Source organism: Onychostruthus taczanowskii, unplaced genomic scaffold, assembly GCF_017590055.1.
Source record: "Onychostruthus taczanowskii isolate IOZ18803 unplaced genomic scaffold, ASM1759005v1 scaffold50, whole genome shotgun sequence".
Lineage (NCBI taxonomy): Eukaryota > Metazoa > Chordata > Aves > Passeriformes > Passeridae > Onychostruthus > Onychostruthus taczanowskii.
The window spans coordinates 1,866,320-1,887,403 of record NW_024502569.1 but is presented as its reverse complement, the minus strand read 5'-3'; the positions used below and the strand labels follow the sequence as shown (position 1 = coordinate 1,887,403).

At 35.8% G+C, this 21,084-nt stretch overlaps 1 protein-coding gene across 9 annotated transcripts in view; it reads right to left on the bottom strand.

Moving 5' to 3' along the window:
- Window positions 1–21,084, bottom strand: part of N4BP2L2 (NEDD4 binding protein 2 like 2) — a 41,538-nt gene that overhangs the window by 13,355 nt on the left and 7,099 nt on the right. For 6 of the 9 annotated variants that reach the window (XM_041415995.1, XM_041415992.1, XM_041415994.1 and 3 more), the window contains 4 exons: window positions 16,804–16,928; window positions 16,330–16,418; window positions 15,896–15,972; window positions 12,540–12,683 (listed from right to left, as the gene is read on the bottom strand). In XM_041415995.1, the coding sequence (XP_041271929.1) occupies window positions 12,540–12,683; window positions 15,896–15,972; window positions 16,330–16,418; window positions 16,804–16,928 (435 nt within the window). Of the gene's footprint in view, window positions 1–4,913; window positions 5,043–11,772; window positions 12,684–15,895; window positions 15,973–16,329; window positions 16,419–16,803; window positions 16,929–21,084 lie in introns of those variants that run through there. The other 3 variants (XM_041416000.1, XM_041415998.1, XM_041415999.1) reach the window with 3 other exon arrangements.

Here is a 21,084-nt window from a genome sequence, read left to right as displayed (position 1 = left end):
ACATGCTTACAGTTAATTTGGTAGCTCTTTTCAGAACATCTTATTTATTTTTTCCGAATTTCTCATCAAATTTAACAGAAAGCAGCCCTGACTTCTCTGAAATCTTGACCTTGGCCCATCAGCCAGCTAACCCTGAAATGGAAACTTGTAAGAAAAACCCAGTCAGGAACCTAACATCTCTCTTTTCAATTCTTAAGAGGGAAGAATTGAAAAGGTTTTCAGAGGTTTTCAGATCTAAGTTTGATTGATAAATGATTGATAAATCTTTGTACCTGTTCCTTTTCTGTAATCCTTCACTCTTCTGAAAACCTTTGTTTGGGATGGTACTTCACACAACACACTAAGGCAAAGCAGCAGCCATAATTATAGGGTAAAATTAGTTCATTTTTGGGAATGTGTATGTAAAATTACCTGCTTTATTAAGTGCTGTATTCTGAAATGTCTTGAGAGAAACAATACAAAACAAACCATAAAAGGGTGACTTTCAATGTAGTGGGAAAGCTAACCACTAGGAGGCAGGCTGGGAACTAGTCGGAATCCTATGGGAATCTATCCTCACCCTTTATTAATTTTTGAATTTATTCACCGTTAGTCTCTTATAAGTTCTTCCTTAATTTGAATCTACAAAGCAAACCCTCCTAATTCTCTGAGTGCAAAGGACAGCAGCAGGCTTCTCAGCATAGCAGTGAAGTGTGTTGACTGCAGCAGGATTCAAAAGTCTTGGTGCCTTGGTATCACTGCAAGGGGTACTACAGATATCCATGGTGATCTTGTCAGAAAGCACATGAAATTTATTTCTCTATAATAGCATCCAGATAAGAAATCCTACTAAGAAATGGGATTTTCTTCAACTGTTGGCATTTAAGTCCAAATAGTGCTTTTTTCCAAGTAATGAAAATTGACTTTTCTCTTTTTCCAGATCTTTGTATTTTCAATACAGTGCCCTATGGCTTACATGGCAATATCCACACCATGTTGAATTCTGTTCACAATACACTCCATCGTCAGCAACATGCCTCTCATCTCTCCAGAGAGACACAGGATGCCAAAGTTTTAGGATAGAGTAGATCTTATTTGTCTATTGAAATAAATGATATTAAAGAGAAGTACCTGCAATAGTAGCTGGAGAGATTACTTTCTTACATATAGCCCACATATGCAGAAATCATATACTAATCCAAGATTATATCTTAAATCTTGACATTAACTTTCTTCTTTGGTGAAGAAAATTCATAACTTGAATCTGGTTTTAGACAAGGAAATTCTCTGGAGTTTTCAGATTCATAAACCCCCTTACCGGTGAAATAGAAAATAATGTCCCAGTTTTAACTGTTTTTAATTTGGTGGGAAATAAAACATCAGATCTATGCACCAATTCCAAGAAGAATTTATGGTTATACCTAAAAGTCCTTGTGCTGCCAGAACAACTGCAGAAATGACAACTAAATTACCCATGTCAGCACTGGCATAGGAAAGGAATGAACTTCTCCAGCCTTGGTATTATTGTAGCTAAACTTTGCTCATCACTTACTTCTCCCAGATGAGAATTTGCACTGCTGCTGCTGGAAATGAACTCCCCTAATACTGGTGCAAGCATGTTTTTTATGTCTATCCCCTGACACATCTGACAACACTCTCAGGACAATGCTGACAGAAACTTTCTTAGGCTGGGATGTTGCATCAGAATTGCAGAAATGAGAAAAAAAAAACTTAAAGGTCTGCACGCTTTCTCAGTCTCCTTACTATTAATTCTGAGTCAGGAAAGAAAATCACACTGGATGGGATCCGCTTTAGAATGCAAGAACAGAAAATAACCACATCCACCAAATAATGGGAAAAGCTATTACTGCATTGAAATTGTTGCATGTCAAAATAATAACAAATACAAATGTTGATCCAGGATGATGATTTAGCACACCTGGATATGACCATGAATAGTGGCATTCAACAGTTCATCATAAATACAACTATGTAATTTCTGTGCTTTGGAAATATGGAGGTTTTATAACAGTTCAAGGAAATTAGTTTTATAAAGATTTGAATTTCCTAAAGAAAGGATTAAAGCAAAAAGGAAAGTGATTAAGTGAACTATTAAGTGTAGAGTAATAAAATGCATTATACTTCATGGTTCCAGGTAACTTCTATTTTTCAATTGATTCTAAGAAAATACTACTCCAAGGAAATCTTCTAATGCATTGTGATGGCATAGCTAAAATTTCCTACTTGGGGTATGACCCGTATCATGTTAAAAGTTTTTGCATTCAATTAAGCTAATTATCTACTAGTTTTCATAAGATTAACTTTGTTCCTCCTCTTTTAGTCCACCTACATGCCTTTTGAGAGTTTCTCTTACTGTAAAACCATATGGCACACAACCACTGAGAAAATGCAAGAACCAGCATGGAGACAGACCTCTTCTTTACAGAGACATTTGCTAGTGAGCTGTTATTAAAGGCATATAACACATGCAAAAGAGAAAAGAAAAAAGGTGCTATTTCAGCTGGTATTTAAATTTTGCTACATATTAGGCACTTAAAAATCTGGTTAGTAATAAAAAGACCTGAAAAAATATAATGGTATCTTCGTTGAAATAGGAACGCCCCTTCTGTAACACAAATTTCTCACCCTACTGTTTAGACAATACTAAAAGCTTTTTACCATAACTCTGTTACATGTGGTTGTACCCTACTGCTCAAAGTAGCACTGACCAGCTTGATTAAGAGTCAGTGCTCAGACAACACTTTCAACTGGAGAAACAAATGCAGTTTCACTGAAGTAGAACATACTAACTAATTAATCCAAAGCAATTAGTCACATTTTGCTGAAAAATGGCAAAACCAAAAGAGTGACTTATTTGCAGCTGTACAGACTTCATCTCCAGCATGCATCTAAGCTGATGGCTGCTTGATATAGAAAAATGCCTGCAGTCACTGCTGTAATGAATCACAGAGTCATTTAGGTTGGAAAAAGTCTCTGAGATCATCGAGTCCAACTATTAACTCAGCACTGCCAAGTCCATCACAAAACCATGTCCCCAGGTGCCACATTTACATGTCTGTTAAACACCCCTAGGGATGGTGACTCCACCATTTCCCTGGGCAGCCTGTTCCAGTGCTTGACAACCAGTAAAGAAATGTTTCCTAGTCATCAGGCAAGAAGGAAATAAATTTAAAATCCAATTTGAAATGACATCTAGAAATGAGGTACATGGTCTTTCAGAAATGTATGCCATCATTAATCTCCAAAGTCTCTGGACTGTGTTTTCAACATAAAAATTACAGCACAGCAGCTTGCCTAGGATGCCATTTACTGGGATACACTTCACTTTCCCCCATCTGGTAAGTTCAAGTACATTCTTGAATTCCTTGTGATTCTAATTTTAAACAACTAAAAATTGAAGTTATAATTCTGGAATGAAGGAAAAAAAAAAAAAATAAAGCCAAGGTACCAGCCTTTTTGTTACATATCTTGCCTTTAGCACTGAAATGCTATGTGATAAAGATCTAGTTCCACAAAACCAAATGGAAAACTGGGTTATATTATCAGGTGATCAAGCACCTGGAAAAAAACCACAAAACTTGCCAGCATTACTGGGTTTCCTGAAAGCTGAAATTCCATTAGACAGCTCAGTATTCAACTTAGCACTTTGCTGCTGAAGAAACAGTCTTTGTCACCCTTTCCTACTTTGCTCCAGATGATGCCCTTGTATTTCCACTATGGACTTTTGCTGGCTCTACCGCTCTCCTTGTGGGTGGGTTCACCTGCCTTGACCCTGCATCAAAAGAAAAGAAGTACATACTTTGTTGTTATGCTCATTTAACTCTCCAAAGCAAGAAGGAAAGAAAGTGTCTAGCTAAGACAAAGAAGCGGTTGGTGGGAACATGTGAGTACCTTCGGTAGCAACACGTCAGGTTGCCTCACAGCACGGAAATTCACCACAAATGATTTGTAAGAAATGCTTACAAATTAGTGTTGTAAATTAATTCTCTCTGCTCCAAATCAGTAAAGATCCTACTAACTGAATGAAACCTGAAGAAACTCAGTATTTATTATTCTTTTGTCTCTCAACAGCATTGCCTCTGGTGGTGAGATTTAAGTATCTTTATAAAATCATCTATCACAGTGCTCAAAGAGGTGGTCCACTCTTTATACAGGAATGATGTATATACAGTTCTGTGCAATGAACAATCAGTCAGACTGCTGCCCGTTATAGTCCAGACACAAAAGAACTTGATCTAGAGAGTACACAGAGAATAGCATACAACTGGTCTGATAAAAGCATGCTTTTAGAAGCTGTACATTTAACCAAATACATGGCAAAGTGCAAGCACTTTGCTTTCCAAGGTTAAAAACCCAAACAACCTACCCACCAAAACTCCCATGTTCCTGAGGTAACAGCAATTCAGTTTCAAATGACAGTCCATTCACTCCATAGGTGGGATGACTTTACTGATCTTTGTCCTGCCTGGTTTATGAAAGTCATGAGTAAATAATGATTTAAATGTCCTAATTTGGCTCCTTAGTCATAGACTATGTTGATCAAGATTAAAGAAATCAATCCTGAATATACTGTTTAAAACATATTTATGTACTGAATATACTTGTGCCTCCTATGAAACATCTACTTTCTGAACAAGTCAAAAACAAGCTGTTTCAACCTCTTCTAGAGGCCATAAATATCTCACCTGACACAATTCGAAACTGAGAAGAGAGACAAAGAAACAAAAACAACTCCCCCAGAAATAGATTAATTGATGGATGCCAAGAGATGGAGAAGAGGTGCCATTTTTTTATTTGAATTTTTCTGCACTATTAAGTATGACTTGGTGTTAAAAAGCAGGTTAAGGTGAAAAAAACAGGACAACAAGAAACACTCCAAGTGATCTAATTACATCTTAAGGGGATGTACTTACAATACAGAGAAAGAACCCTGCAGTTTCACCAGCCTTTCCTCCATGAAGGCTCAGAGAATCAGTTTCAAGTTCTGGCCACATTTAGTCCTTTGAAGGGAACATGATGGGCACCAATGCCAATGTTATACACTGCAAATACAGTACCAATCATCTTGTCATGCACTCTTAAGTTACTGTTCAGATAAATAAATAAATATATAAATATTTTAACCAGAAAATAAAACTACCCACATACTGTAATACATCATCCTAGCACAGACATTTTAACAGGATGTTAAGATAAGCAAGTACAACAAAAGGGTTTTAAAAGTAAAAATGAGATTTACAGGGGGAAGTGTTGACCTTTCTTACCAATGTACATTCATACCAAAAACAAATGTAAAATGAAACTTGAGAGGAAACACAAGCAGAATCAAGATGAAGAAAAATATGGGTGAGAGACTAAGGAAGGAACAGGGGCATAATGAGAGCAGACTTAAATATTTGGAAATAAGAGATAAGTAATAAATTATTCCCTGTTAGGAACTTTCAGTGAAAGATGACAGATTTTAGGTGTATTTAAAATAATTAGCAAAATTTTAGCAAAAACCTAACTACCCACCAAAGCACAGACTGTAATTCTGGAACAAAAGCATGAGTTTTATAAACACAAGAAGACACTGGAAACTTAAGGAGGAAAAAAGTATGAAGACAAACATACTGTATAACACAAAATACTACTTTTAACAGAACAGGAAAAAATTTAATAGACAGCTTAGGGGGTGGGGTACTATATGCTCAGCTTTTAAATCAGCATGGGACTGGAGGCATTAAAAAAATTAGAGAATAAGGTGTAGCTCTGCACACAAGTTTATAAAGAAGGGAAGGGAAAGAAGAGATGGATCCAGAGTTATGAAGACAACTGCACTAACAAACACACAGGACTCAGATGAGAAAAACACAGTTAAAGAATAACTTCGGGGAGGGGGAAAAAAAAAAAAAAAAAAAAAAAAGGGGGGGGGGGGGGGGGAGAAGTTACAACAGGAAAACAGTATTAGAAAACAGTATCAGCAAATATTAAGTAACCTGCCTCTAACCTAGATTATAGCAACATTAAAATTCAAATACTGGTAACTGCAGATAATGTTGCTATTCAGAACATGTTACGCTTGTTGCACTCATTCTGTGCATCTCAAATGCTCTATGAAATCCTGAGAAGCAACAGAGAAGCCAGTTAAACTGCACATTCCGTGGACATTATTACACCTTTTCCAACAAATCTCCATACTTCATCATGCTAGCATCCACATCTTACTATTTCTGCATACTACACTTGGGTATTCACTCATTTTCCTTTTCAAATATCTTTTACCAAAGGGCTAGAGATATAGAAAAGACATGATGGATTACCCCCTTAAAGATGATTCATTTTTTAGAAACAGCCCTCTATTATTCCTAGAGTGCTGGGGATGAATAGGTGCAGAAAACTGTCTTTCAATTCTGCAATTTAGTGAGCATCAACAGAAATTTGTCTTTGGACAGAAAATAAAAAATTACCTTAGAGAAGCACTAATATATACTATTATTTTCTAGTTCTGGAAAGACAATACAGCTAACAAATGGACACTGAGGGAGAGAAAAGGGGAGCAGCTAAAGGTGTTGTCAGGAACCTGTGAGCAACTCTGCCAACACGGCTGTAAAACAACATAACCAGAATAAAGGGTACAGCCAGTTTTGCTGCTAGTTAAAGCCAGAAACTTAGAGTCCACCTGAGAACAAGACCAGCATCACAGCCAGCATCCAATACCTTGAGACCAGGCAGCACTTTCATTAGTGATTTAAAACTCTGCTCTGATAGATAAAGGGTAACTCTTCTGATATTCTGGACACTGTTCTCCTTCCATCACTTATAACCAAATAACTTCTGTCAGAAAGGGCCTCTGGAGATCATCTGGTCCAACCTCTGTTCAAAGCAATATCATGAGCTCATCGCTCAGTGCCTTGCCCATGTAAGTTTTGAATATTCCAAGGATGAGACTATACAAGCCACTATCCAATACAAATTTCCCATGTTGCAACCTTCACCTGTTGCTTCTCATCTAAGAGGACCTAGACCTAGGACCAAGAAAGGCACCTAAGTAATCATTAGAATCACGAACCAGTTTAGACTGCAGGAACAAAGCAGTAACAGAATGAAACACAATGCTCTGCCATCCATGTATTACATACAAAGAATTCAATTTATAATCCTATATAATGAATTTTTGCTGCACTGCCATAAGCACAGTCTCCATAAAGTGAAGAAAAAATGCTATTCATTGAGTATTTAGCAGATGTAGCAAATAGCTGCAAAGAGCCACAAATGCAGCGCATACAGACCTGACCTACTTCAGGCAGACCATACCATGTCTATACTTTTGTTGTCAAAGTGCCTGTAAAGCACTGTATCCATCTTATAGGCAATCAGGAAATATGCTAAATGGGGGAAAGTAATACAGTCCATCCACTCCTAAGCCAGGTTCATGCGCCTCCAGAAACTATTAATGCTTAAGAGCAAGATGTGGGATAAGCTGTTCAGTAACTTCTCACAGACTATTATAACCTATAATACAGGCTACCCACATCTAGGGTTAATAAATAAAGAAAAAAAAATTATTAAAAGTATCATGAATAATATAACAGCCCACAAGATTATGGGTCTATGACTAAGACTGATTTGTAAATGATACAATACATTCCTTAGAAATAAGCAAATGTTTACTCAGTAAGCTAAAGCAGCACTTCTTAGTCTGTTAGCAATTTAGAAAGAGGTTAAACAACATGACCGATAGAATTCAGCCTTTTTAAAATCAGTAGTTTAAACTGGACTAACAAAACAAACCAAAAAATTTAACATCATTAAAAAGACTGCAAGTACAACTGATTTTTTTGTTTGTTTTAGTTTTTCATGGACATATTTTGGCTTGGCACAACATGATATTGTTACAAGAACACTATAAATCAGTAAGGTACACATATCATGGTCAAGGACTGCCTGCCTACCAGAGAAATGAAGTGGCAGCACTATCAGCTAAAAGCAAACTGCAAAGACCAGTTCCAGACAAAATAATTCACTGCTTTTTATCCTTGATCTAGAATTACACTGACAGTATACCTCAACCAAAAAACACCAAAAACCTCCATTACTACAGCAATAAATTAAGACAAATTTGAGATGATCAGACCTTGACAAACTGTTACTTTTTTTTCAAAATAAGACCAATTATATTTTCACACATTTTTCTGTGAACTCAAAATAAGCAGATTTGAAGCTAATTTCAACCCATTAGCCTATAAAAAGAAAAAAAAAACACAAGAAATTTGATGTACAAGATTTTCACCTAGGATATTAATATAGAGCTTTATTCTCTGCTCTTGCTTTTACTTCAAAAGGATGAGAACATAAACACTAAAATGAGACAAGCATCAGTCTAGAAATCCTGAAGGGAAATATTTCTACATCTGATCCACATGAAACATCTGATCACTTAAAGCGAGGGCTTACTTTCAATTTAATTTCAACACTTGTCTTTTTAACGCTTTTTACAGGGAATTGTAACACATGTGTCTGTTCTTTTGAAGTCTCAACATATACTAGTCACCTCATCTCCATGATTTACCAGCACTGAGCAAGAACATTTCCTCCAGAGAATGTGATTGCAGCAGTTAAAACTACATGTTAGACATGAATGTGAGAATTCTTCCACTTCACTGAGAATGAAAATTACTGTTCAGCTAAAAGAAGAAAATACCAGCAGCCTAAATTACAACAGGAAAGACAATTAAATATAAATGTTATGGGTCCTATCTCAGCTAGAAAAAGCCTTGTTTTCAGTGATTTATTAGCCGAAAAACAAACATCTCTGCAAAAGGTTACAATAGATGAAATCTTGGCCTTCTTCTTAAACACAAAAAGCTTAAAGAATTATGCATCATGGCAAAATAGATTAAAATTAACCTCAAGAGGGTATGGCTGCAAGAACAGAAGACAGGATTTCTCACAGGAAAATTTAACATCACATCTTAAAAAAATTAGCAGTGCTACACCAAATTGTAATGGCTTATCCCCAGTTGTCACCTCAGTCCCACACAGGCCCTCACTCAACTCTCTCCTGGTGGAATGAAGAAGAGGATCAGAAGGGTAAAAGTGAGAAAACTCATGGTTTGAGATAAAGACAGTTTAACAGGTAAAGCAAGAGCTGCACATGCAAGCAAAACAAAAGAAGGAATTCATTCACCACTTCCCACAGGAAGGCAGGTGTTCAGCCATCTCCCAGGAAAGCCAGGCTCCATCACATGAACTGTTACTTCATAAGACAACCACCACCATTCTCAGCCCCCTCACTCCTTCTTCCTCCAGCTTTATATACTGGCTGTGATGCCATAAGGTCTGGGATCTCCCTTTGGTCAGCTGGGGTCAGCTGCCCCAGCTTTGTCCCCTCCCAACTCTCTGTGAGGAGCAGAAAGGCCTTGATGCTGTGTAAGCACTGCTCAGCAGTAACAAAAACACCCCTGTGTTATCAATACGTTTCCAGGGCAAATCTAAAACACAGTCCCAGACCAGCTATTCTGAAGACAACTAACTTGATCCCACTCAAAACCAGTACAGAGGTTTTTTAGGATTTGGTCTCAGGGTGGTAAATTTTTTCTTAACTATACAAAATTAAAATAGGAAAATCACCCAAAGAATGATGATGAAAACTTTTGGTAATTCAGGACGTAAACCAAAAAACCAGGAAACAGCAGCTTAGATGAAGCAGTAAAACCAGAACCACTTTTTCCTATACAGCTGGTACTAAGTGGTCTGCTATACTGATGCCTTGAGAATGAACCAATTTATGTATATTCTACAAATTAATTTTCATTTAAATTTCATACTTAGAAAAGTTAAGTCTTAAATTTACTTACCAAACATCCCACTAGTTTCAAGTATGCAGGAGAAACTTAGGACTTTTATTTATAATATTATGGCTCTATGCATTAGTTAAATTTTTAAAAAAACCCAACTTGACATTATTATTTCATGAACTATGATGAACTAGGAATTTATTTTAAAAGTGGACAATGGGAAACTTTCATTCTACTTACATTATCATCATCAACAGAAGTACTGTACAGAAAGTACAGACAGTAAGAATTTTCAGATCCCCTGTCTAGCTAAGCAGCAAGTTCTTACCCTTCTTGCACATTTTGACCAAATACCAGTTTTCCTTGGTTTTGAGGGCATGAGAAATTCAGTACCTGTAACATGTATTTAACATATTTTTAACTATAAATAGTATATTGTAAAATCAGTTTCTGAGATATATGTCTGTACATGATCTGTGACTGTCATATCCTCATAAAGTATTATACTAAGAAACAGAGAAGTGTTACACTGACAGTAATTCCAGTGGGTTTTCACCTACCATGTCAATGTACTTACCTTAGAATACAGCTGTACAGATGAAGCAATTTACAAATGTTTGATATAAAAATTGCAAAGCTTCCCTTTCCTAAGTGTCCTTTTCAAATTGTAGGCCAACTGATCAGCATGCTTAGCACAGCAAAAACACTCCCATGCACCAATAATTAAAAAGGTATCACAAGAAAAGCTGCACCGTCTTAGAACAGTACAAATTAGTACCTATTAAAAGAAATACTGCTAAACAATCCCATTTCAATCTTCAATAATCAGCTCTTTTTTGCCATGCCTTAGCACTGTGTGAATATGACATAGGCCTCAATAAATTTTATCGAGTTATAGCTTACAGTAAAATAGAGTAAATAAGTCTAAAACCTTTTTATCTTCCCCACACTTGAAATGTCCTTTCATGTTTAAATATAAAAACTTTGGCATAATTGAAGTATTGCTGAGCATTTACAATGATATCCATGATTCTTTTGAGACACGGAAAGATAACAATGAAAACTAAAATACAGTAAATACTTGATATGAGTAACAGACAATGAAGGAAGATAATGAATATAGTTAGGGAGTCTCTTTTCTGCACGTACACATGACTCAATGTATTAACAATGCATGTGCTGGTGAAACATTTTAAATTCTGTTTCAAACAATTAAAACATGAATTTGCACAATAGGTGTAGAAAACTACAAAAAGATACTTCATTATATACCTGGATTTTCAGCTCTCATGGTACTCAGACTTTATTGACGAAGTAATTTTTAGGGCCTATCAAAAAAATTGTCTACAATTAAAAAAATTGTGTTGGTTTTGCAATTTTCAAAATTCTGATGCTGTGACACAAAATGAGTAGTACATAACCATCTAAATTCTTTTCATTACATACTCATATTCTTGACAAAATTTCCTAGTCAACGTTTGGTCATTCAGTGTATAAGTTAAGAGTAGTTAGGTTATTTCAGCTAGCAGGTTAGTAATAATGCTCATCTGTATAAAATCCTACGAGCCTGAAAATAGAAACTGTTGCATTGAACTACTTCAACAATACTGATAACAAATATATTTTATTAATACAGCAAGCTGTTAGAAAAAAGGCAAAGTGAACACTTACAAATTCATAATATTTTTTAAGAGAAAAAGAGCAGTAAATTAGTCAGTCTCCATGCTGGCTCATTCTTTGTTACATGCTAAACAGATGACGTTGGCTATGCCAAAATTAGGAACGCAAGATGGTTTTACAGAACTATATCCACTATTTATATTGAATTGATTCATCATAACTGTGGACTGGGAATTGACAGCCTAATTCTTTAAAACTTCATTTTTATCACAAATGAAAGAAAGTGACCTAGAAAGACACAGCTGTGAAATTTCAGTGGTTTAGTGATAAAATTTAGGGGTTTTTTTTCAATCAGCACAAAACAAGTTGGTGGTGCCAGTATCATCATAGTTTATATATTACTGATGAGAACAAATAAAAAAATAATTCAAGTTGCACAGTTTATACTGGTGAATCCTGTACTGGCAGAATGTTGCTTCAACTGCACATGAACTTCTGAGACCAAAAAAAAGGGAAAAAAACCCAAAAAACCAAGAAAACAACAACAAAAAAATTAAACCTCTTAACTGAGATCAAAAAACACATGCCAAAATTTTGCCAATTGGCAATACATGCCAAATAGAACTAAAGGACAATCCAGAACATAACTGCTTAAAATCTCAAAAAAAGGTAAGAAGACTGAATAACTATCATTAAAATTGATTATTACGTAAATAAACTCTTCTTTTTGAGCTTTACTTCTCTTTTAAAAGATCCTTAATATGAACCCTTCTTTAAAAAAACTGCTCAACAGTTATCTAATATATAACATCACTGTCTTAGATTTCAGAAGAAAGACTCTGCTATATGCCATACTATATTAAATATTTTACTAAAATCCAAGGTCTTACAACTTTAATAGCTTTAAAAACCATTAAATGTACAATTTTATTTACATGCAAGTCCATTAAAAAGAACATCCTCCAGAAGAAAATGGATCTTCAAATAGGCCTATTTAAAACATAATAAATCACTACTTTATTAGAGGTGATGATGTGTTTTAAAAAGGCAAATAACAGATTCTTATTTTACTGACTGCCACTGTGTTACTGGCTACTGGAAATACTGAAAGAACTCCATGAGTCTGTATTGTCTCCCCACCTATGTCTTCTCTGCAGAGGTGGTCTTTGAGTGTTTTTGTGGGGAGGTACCACTGAATTCATGACAATAGGGATGGATATTTGATATTCGTATCGTTCCAACATCTGAGCAATCTTCTCACGAGTGACTCCATGCTTATTCCTCCTAGAAAACCAAAAATTTCAATAAATTATCTGGTATGTTTATAGTTATATACAGTTACATGTAAGTAAATATATATATGTATGTGTAAAGTTGCATGTTACAGTCTCTAAGAAAAAACCCTCTAATTCTCAATTCTTCTTCTTGCTTTTATTACACTATATCCTCATTCTCAAGGTACTCAACTTGCATTAGGGTTTATTTTAACAATTCAGAGCTGCATATATTGAGTAACAGTAAACAATACAGTTATTCTTCTTCATACACAAATGTGATGTTATTCAGTATAACCATGCACCTGAAATACCCTAGAAAGATTTTACTATTTATTAATCAGATTTTACATGGTATACTAGCTCATGAGTAGAGATGAGTAATAGCACAGACTACTCATGAAAGAAATGTTCAAACTAGCATAAAATATGCAACTACACATTTCAAGACTTAATGACAGAATACTTTCTCATCAAGAAACGTCTCTACAGAATAAGAAGCGACTTTAGTTTTGAACCAGAACAACACACTCACAACACTTCAATCTACTAGTTGTAACTCACACTTGCTGTCAATTCAGAAATGTAGTGAAACTCATGTAAGGGAAAAGGTATCAAAAGTGCTGTCCTATTCTTGCAGTGCTCAGTAACCAGCTACTCTCAGGGAGAACTTGGTCTATTAAGAACCTGAGCACATCACATTAGAGTATGTATAATCTCCTCAGTATTTATGGAATAGGACCTTAAAATCCATGTTAGCAGAGAATTTCTGCCAGAAGAAAACCACAAGCCTCATGCACAAACTGAATGTCAGAGAATTAAGAGAACTGTAACAGAAATGAATCTGAAAGAAGAGACATAAAACAGAAACAAAAGGTTTGGATAGCATAAACAAGCATTTATCATAACCCAATACTTTTTATTGTCAAGAAACCTTGTCCAAGCTAAATTATGTCCACAACAAACCAATAGGGAATATATTTCTGCATCTTTGCTTTCTGCATGGGCCTTAACAACTTGATCAGTTCTACAGAGGAGAAATCAACAGTGGGAACAAAGAGGCTATACAGGAAATACAATATTCCATACAGAAATATTTTAGAAGACTGATTTCTCACCACCCAGTCCCCTCAGGACTTTATGAGTATTACTACAACAAAGAAATTAGTATCAAGTTGACAAGGGCTCAAAGCACACTGCAGGTAGCACACTAATTTCACATTCAGAATGGAAGCAGAACTGGTGATCCCAGAACTATTCAAAATTACATTGGCTCCTTAAAGGGGTATTTTAGCAGCTTGCTTTCTGTGAAGAAAATGCTTAAGCAGAGCATTTCCCTCACAAACACTCTTCCCTGAGACAACACCAGAAGCTAGAGATCATCGCATGTGGCTCATTGTTTAAATGCTTTTAAGTTCTACACTGTGCTAAAGCAGCCCAGGAGCAGCTGCATGTTGAACTAATCACTTGGTGAGTCTTAGTAGTTTTGATTTTATTCACAAATATGAAAAAGGTTAATGACAGAGAAAAAAGTCAACCCTCTAGAAATATGTGAATTTTATAAAGCACTTGACATTTGTGACAGACAAAAAATGAGAAGAGCAATTCTTTTAATGCCAAATGTTGGAAGCAGAAAGTTATTCAATATTTTCCTAAAAAATATTTAATATTTTACTATCTTAGTACTTCTAGAAAAAAATTACAGCTCAAGTGTACTGGACATAAAGTCCACACACATCCACAGTTGAATGGACTTGTGCATAATCACTTCATAAAAGATGAAGTACTCTTCCTTGCAGAATAAGGCAGGATAATAAAATCACCAGCAGCAAAATCGCATCAAGCGTAGAAACTGATTTAAAAAAGGAAATCAATTTGCTGCATATGTCATTTAATGCCGGTATCTCCTCTTCAGGCATGTCTTCACTCATTCTTTGGCAGCTCGCTATGCTGAGAGAGCATAAAGCCATCTATCTGAACCAAAGCAGACATACCAGCAAAAGCTCCTAACAGATAGGAGGAGGAAGACTGTTTTGCATGAAGGAACACAGAACCTATTGATAAAATCAAAGTTCTGCCACTAATAAACACTTCCATACTACTCTTCACCACTGCACCCTCAGCAAGCTTGCTGATGAAACAAAAAACTGAGGAGCCCTCTCCCAAAGTAACTAAAGAAAAAACTGAAAACTTACATCACCACCTTTCTTAAATTCTCAAAAAATAAAGTTTCCAGGCAATGGGCCTCTCTTTAAATATTTAAAGCAACCAAAACTGCTAAAATATTTCCAGGAATCTTCTAGAAACTGGTAACAGCACTTCACAGTTCAAAGGTTTGCTCTGGGAAAGGTTTCAAATTTACTCCTACAATTAATAATTGAACAATAAAACTCAACAGTAACAACACAACAGTTTATCCTGCTGCTTATTAAGACCATCTGGAAACATGACTTTTCCTGGAAAATTAGTCTGTTTTCTGTAATGGAAATCTTAAGTGCCTGATTACTAAGATTCCTAACTTGGCTGTGCTGCAAGCAAAACTAGAAAAACTTACTATCATTCTACAGAGAGAGAACTCCATCTCTAGAAACAAGTGAGTAAAGGTGAAAACTTTAGTACATGTATAAACCCAAAAGAGCTCGAGTCAGTAATGCAAGCATTATACATATATATAAATACACGTATTTCATGCACAGTAGGGGCTACTTTACAAAGCTGAAACAATTAAGAGGCAAAGTCAGCTGGATGTATATAAAACAAAAATTAGTGAGAGAACTCTGTCATCAACTGTGAAAATATTACACTACTTTTCAAACAAAGAAATATCCTTGAGCTGGTTTGATACCTCACAGATTCCTAAAGGAGGTGTATCTGAGACAAGAAGGACATTAACCAGGAAGAATAAGCAGCTTTCCAAGCACTCTCAGAACCCAGAAGTTCAATGATCCATGTTCAGCAGTACTCTAAGTCACATCTACACACGTCCAATAAAATTTTAGTATCGACATTTTGGGCCAACAAGATGGAGCTGGTATACTTGTTTATCCATAAAACTTCCATTTTTAATGCCTATTTAAATGAAATACGTTTCATATTACTGGTGAAGAACTTGAGAAAATATTTTTAATAAAATATAACTTACTGCATATATATTTATGCATTCATATTTATCTGCCTATCTATCCCTATGAAGTACCATGATTTCTGTAAGAGAAATCTTACTTTTCTAGTTCTTCAGGATCAAACTTCCACCAAGTATCTGGCTCATGGAATTCCACTCTGTATCCTTTTTCCAGAGCCTGCAGCAAGCAAAGAAATATGTGTGATATGTATCATGATCACATAAAACTTAAAAAAAAAAAAAAGACAAATATAATAAACAAATGCAGCAGCATACTCTGCTGTGGTATTATGCTGAATTTCACTTACACCCAGCCTGTCTCAGCTTTCATTTGAGGATAAGCAAATTAAATCAAGTCAGTTCTCGAATTGATCTAAACCACTGTCACACCAGTTACTAATCATTACCAATAAGCAGTCTCTCTCTTTAAAAACTTGAGTAAAAATGTTTCTGGACAAAACATATCAACTTATCCCATGCAGCAAGGGTAAGTCTGAAAAATTGTTACAGGTGACAATCACGCAAGAAAACCTACCACTTCCACATAAGGCTTCATTTCCCAGGCTTGAGTATTAGTGTTGTCTATTATAACTGGAGATTTTCCCTGCTCCATTGCTTGCTTTGCTGAAATGAAAAATTGTGCAAGTTAATAAACCACATACAACTCAAACAAAAAAAATCTGCCTCAGATTTTCTTTCACTAATCTACTCTGACTGAAACACTCTGTTCTGAGAGTAAGAATAAAAGGTACAGGCAGGAATGAAAAGAAGTAGAAACAAGAACCTGATGCCAAAAGAAACAAGGTTATCCATTTTTAACTCTGAACCTTGTAGAAGTTCAAAATTTAATGCATACATCACACATGAATTAAAGTATAAAAGCCACTTGAAACACTTCTATATATGCTGTGCTAAAATACGTATACTCATACATGTTATATTAATACTCATACATGTTATGCTACACTTCTATTTCCTCTATAAAAGGATGCCTTTTATTCATTCCAACCTCTCTTCTGGTTCCACTCATGGGCGTCACCAAGCTGAGCAGCGTTATAGGTGTATCCATACTGCTGACGAAAATAATCATCGGTGCTGAGCACAACACCATCACAACTCTGACCAAGCAGAACACTGTTAAAGGAAAACACAGAAACATATTCACTTTTAATTTTTAGATAAACACATTTAAAAAATACAACTAAAATAAATTGAACTGTGACCTATTTCTGAACTTCTTGCAAACTTCAGACAGATTTATAAAAAGCGCACCTATATATATTACCAATAATTCTAATCCAAATCAAAGCAATATTTTCTTTCTCTACTATTTCTGTATTTGTTGTTTCTTCTCCACTCCCAAGAGATGTTTGTATCCATCTAATTTTGAAGTTATACTACAGTAAGTACCTCATAAGAATTCAATATATTTGCTAACATTTTCCATCTCAATCCTCACATGGAAATATGTCTAGAAAGCAATCTGATCATGAGAACTCCCCGTTCTGTCAAATGTAAACCTAGTTTCAGAAAGTCCTTGGAAATTAGTGTTTAAAGGAAAACCTTATATAACTGAGACAGCAGTACAATTCTGTTTAAAGTCCAGCCTACAGAATAGGTGTAGACTGGACTTTAAGAGACTCCTTGTCTCTTTTTAATTCTATGGCATATTTAAATCCGAAAACAGAAAAAGCCAGTTAGTGCCACAGAGCATGCAGAGTCCACTGCAACACTCAGATACCTATAGAAATTTAGGCAATTATTCCAGCTCAGAAGCAGGCAACATACCCACAGGCTACAAAAGCCAAACAGCACTAGCAGTATGTGGGACTGCACTACTGCTGAGGTGGCAGGAATAAAAAAGAATTGGCCAGATCCCAAATAACTTTGGGGAACAAAGATATGCTAGTTCTAAGCTACCAAGCTTTCCCATATATACCTGCAGGAAGAGACACTTAAATGCAATTCCTACACAAGGAATTTGCTGTGTTTTGCCACCTGCCACCTACAACAGGCCTGTTATAGTTGCTTCAGGACAAACAGCAAAGCTATTTGAGAAAGCAGAGCATGATACACTTAAAGTTCAGCCACTTTATTTGAACACTGATAATAGGTTTTATTACAAATATTATAAATTCATATTTATGTAAATTATAGATTATTACTTTTGTTAGAGCCTGGATCTCTCAATAGGGTGTGTATTACACTGGTTCAGAATAGTGCAGAAGGATTAATCATCTATTTTTGTGCTAAATAGATCAAACAGCACCAGTAAATCATACACCACACACAGCAGCAATTTTTTATCCCTCTTCCTCTCTTGTATAAAATATTTAACAAATTTATATTCATTAAGTTACTTGGCTGTGATTTCACACATGGCTCAATTATGTTATTTACAGTATGCTACATGCCAATTAATGCAAGAAAAACCGGATCCATCTTCCACACACACTCCTTGTGTGCTGAATGTATATAACACATATCCTAAAGAACCATCTGCCTTAATAAAAAAAGATAGCAAACAATATCTGGGGTTCTTCTATTGGCTGAGTAGATGGACACACCTGTACAGTTCCTAGGGGCCTGAGCACCAGGTATATACAGGAATGTATGAACTGACAAATCAGCCCTAGTGAGACATTGATTTTCATTTTTATTTCTAAGAACTGTCTTCTATTTGCTCACGTTCTGGAGAATAACTCAATTGAATTCTTCTGTTGTATCTTCCAAACATTAGCAGCAATAAAGAAATATGGTGACAAGGGTTCAGAAATCTTGCAAAACCATCAACCAAGTGTATTCTTGAAATTTTTGTTAGTATTCCTTGCAGTTCAGAACACACCACAATTAAATAACCAGTATAACTGAAACAACAAATTTAATACAGTAAACTGTATTTGCAGTAATCCTAAACCCACAGAATCTGAGAAGGCAAAGTAGTTACCAAAGACGCCAGAGTAACAGAGCCCTCACCCCATACACAACACACGTGCTATCACAAAGTCAAGAGTTTATGAACTGAAACTCCAAATACTACAATAATGACTAGAACCTCTTCCTACATTGTGAAATCAAATCATAAAACATAACATTTTAAAAGCCTGACAATCACCTCTTTGAGAATTCCTAGCATTTAAACTTCTAAAATTCAAAGTAGAAAACTATAAGTAGACATCACATGGAATAGTTCATTTACCTCTAACACAATTTTGGAAATAAAATTTATCCCAGGCCCACGAACTAGAGAACAGAAAGAACAAAAAGCATATCTATAGAAAGAAAGCATCACTACTACCTAAACCCAGAGAGATTATATTCCACTTTTAAGAGATGAAAAAAGAAAAGAAGATAAATGTATTTCTAGTGACAGTCAAATTCCAGGTTAGTCAGTATGTGCACATGCTTGAAAGGAGTAGTGTATTATCCAACTGCTGTAATACATCTTTTTCACCCTAAACCTTCCCTCCAAGCAAACAGCACCTTTGAACACAGTAGGACATTGAAATGAAAGCAGATCACCTACTTTTTCCAGAAATGCTACCAGATCTAATAGAAGCTATTATCCTGACATACAAAAATCTCATGTTGAAACCAAAATATTAACTACTCAGCAAACCAATACACGTTTTCCAATGCATGTGGGCATGCATGCACACACACAAACCCTTTTAAAACATTCCCTAAATATGTACCCTGGTTAGCCTACTTTGATAAATGATTTTATAATAAAAAAAAGATAACTCACAATGTAATAATTCACCTATTTAAAATAGCTAGCATATTGTGGATGAGGAAAAAAGTAGGCAATAACTATAGTTTCAGAATATGCAGCATTACTGAGCTGTGTAAACACTCCTCTAAAAGTGCTTTTTATAACACTGTTTAAATAAAAACATAATTAGAAACAACAGCACACCACTGCTTCTACATTCAGCTATAAAGATTAACTCTTAACTCCTCCCTTCAGATTTTCCTCTGAGGAAAAATGGCCCCAGAGAAAGACAACTGTCTTTATATATTACTTGATTTAACTAAAAACAGACTTCTTAAATGACACCAATATGTGCTCTTTCAATTTCATTAAGCTCTCTTTTATTCAAATTAATGCTTAGATATTTATGGAGAAAAGGCAAATTGCAACTGCTGCCAGCTTCAGTAGCAAAATATTTTAAAAATAGCGTCTCTTTCCTGTAACTTTTACCAGGACTGTAAGATCACATTATTATCTAAATGTAGCAGACTTTGGTTACTTGGGCTAAAGCTATCACTGCTGGGTATCTGCCTGGCCAAACTGCTTTCAAACATTTTTAACTAAATGCTCAAAACCAAGGAAAAACCAAAGCATTTATACAGTATTTTGTTATTCCAAGCTTTTGTCTGAGAAGCTTTGGATTGAGGAAGTGAAATCTGACAAAGTACATGTGTTTGTTTGCCCTGCAAAAACTTCTTGTAAACCTGCCCAAGGTATACAGCTTTAAATGTCATGCGCACAGCAAATAGTAGTGAAAAGAACTCATGATTGTCACAGCAAACCCAGTCCTGAACAGAGCAATCTGGCAGTGGCAGGAAGCTGATTCAGGACCAATACTGCATTGTAAGAACACATTTCTTCCAACACACAAATGGCAACAGAAGGAACAAAATTGGCCTAAAGTAGGAGGACACAGGAAGCATCGTAGTATAAACACTGGAACAAGCAACTTGGTACTGGAAGTAGAGCTGGGAAACAGGGCCAAGGCAGAGTGAAGCAGAGGGAAGACACTGGTATAATGAAACTGGGAGGGAGGTAATACCACTGACTGAAACAGGGAGAAAATGAGTCTGGGAAGAAATGGGATGGAGATGGAACTGAAGAAATCAGCTTAGTATTTAGAAGCAGATATGGAGTTAGTGAGCACAGACGAAAAGCCATGATTGGATATGAACTAGAAAACAAAAATGGAAATAGAAGGTTAAGAAACAGATTTCGTATGAACCTCAGCAGCTAGGATTGTCTAAGTCAGACGGACACCGGAAATAAACCCATGAGATATGGGGAGCTGCCCAATGAGCCAGAAATGGCTGATGTTATGCTCATGTTTAAGGCAAGTAAAGACAAAGACCCAAAGAACTAACGACTGCTCAACATTACCTAAGCTCTGTCCTGGAAATAATGGAGAGCATCCTCAGAATCTATTTCCAAACATGTTAAGGAAATTAAGATAACCAAGAAGAGCCAGTGTGGGGTTTGCAACAGACAAACCATTCTTTACTGACCAGAACGCACTCTGATGAAACAAGTTCATTT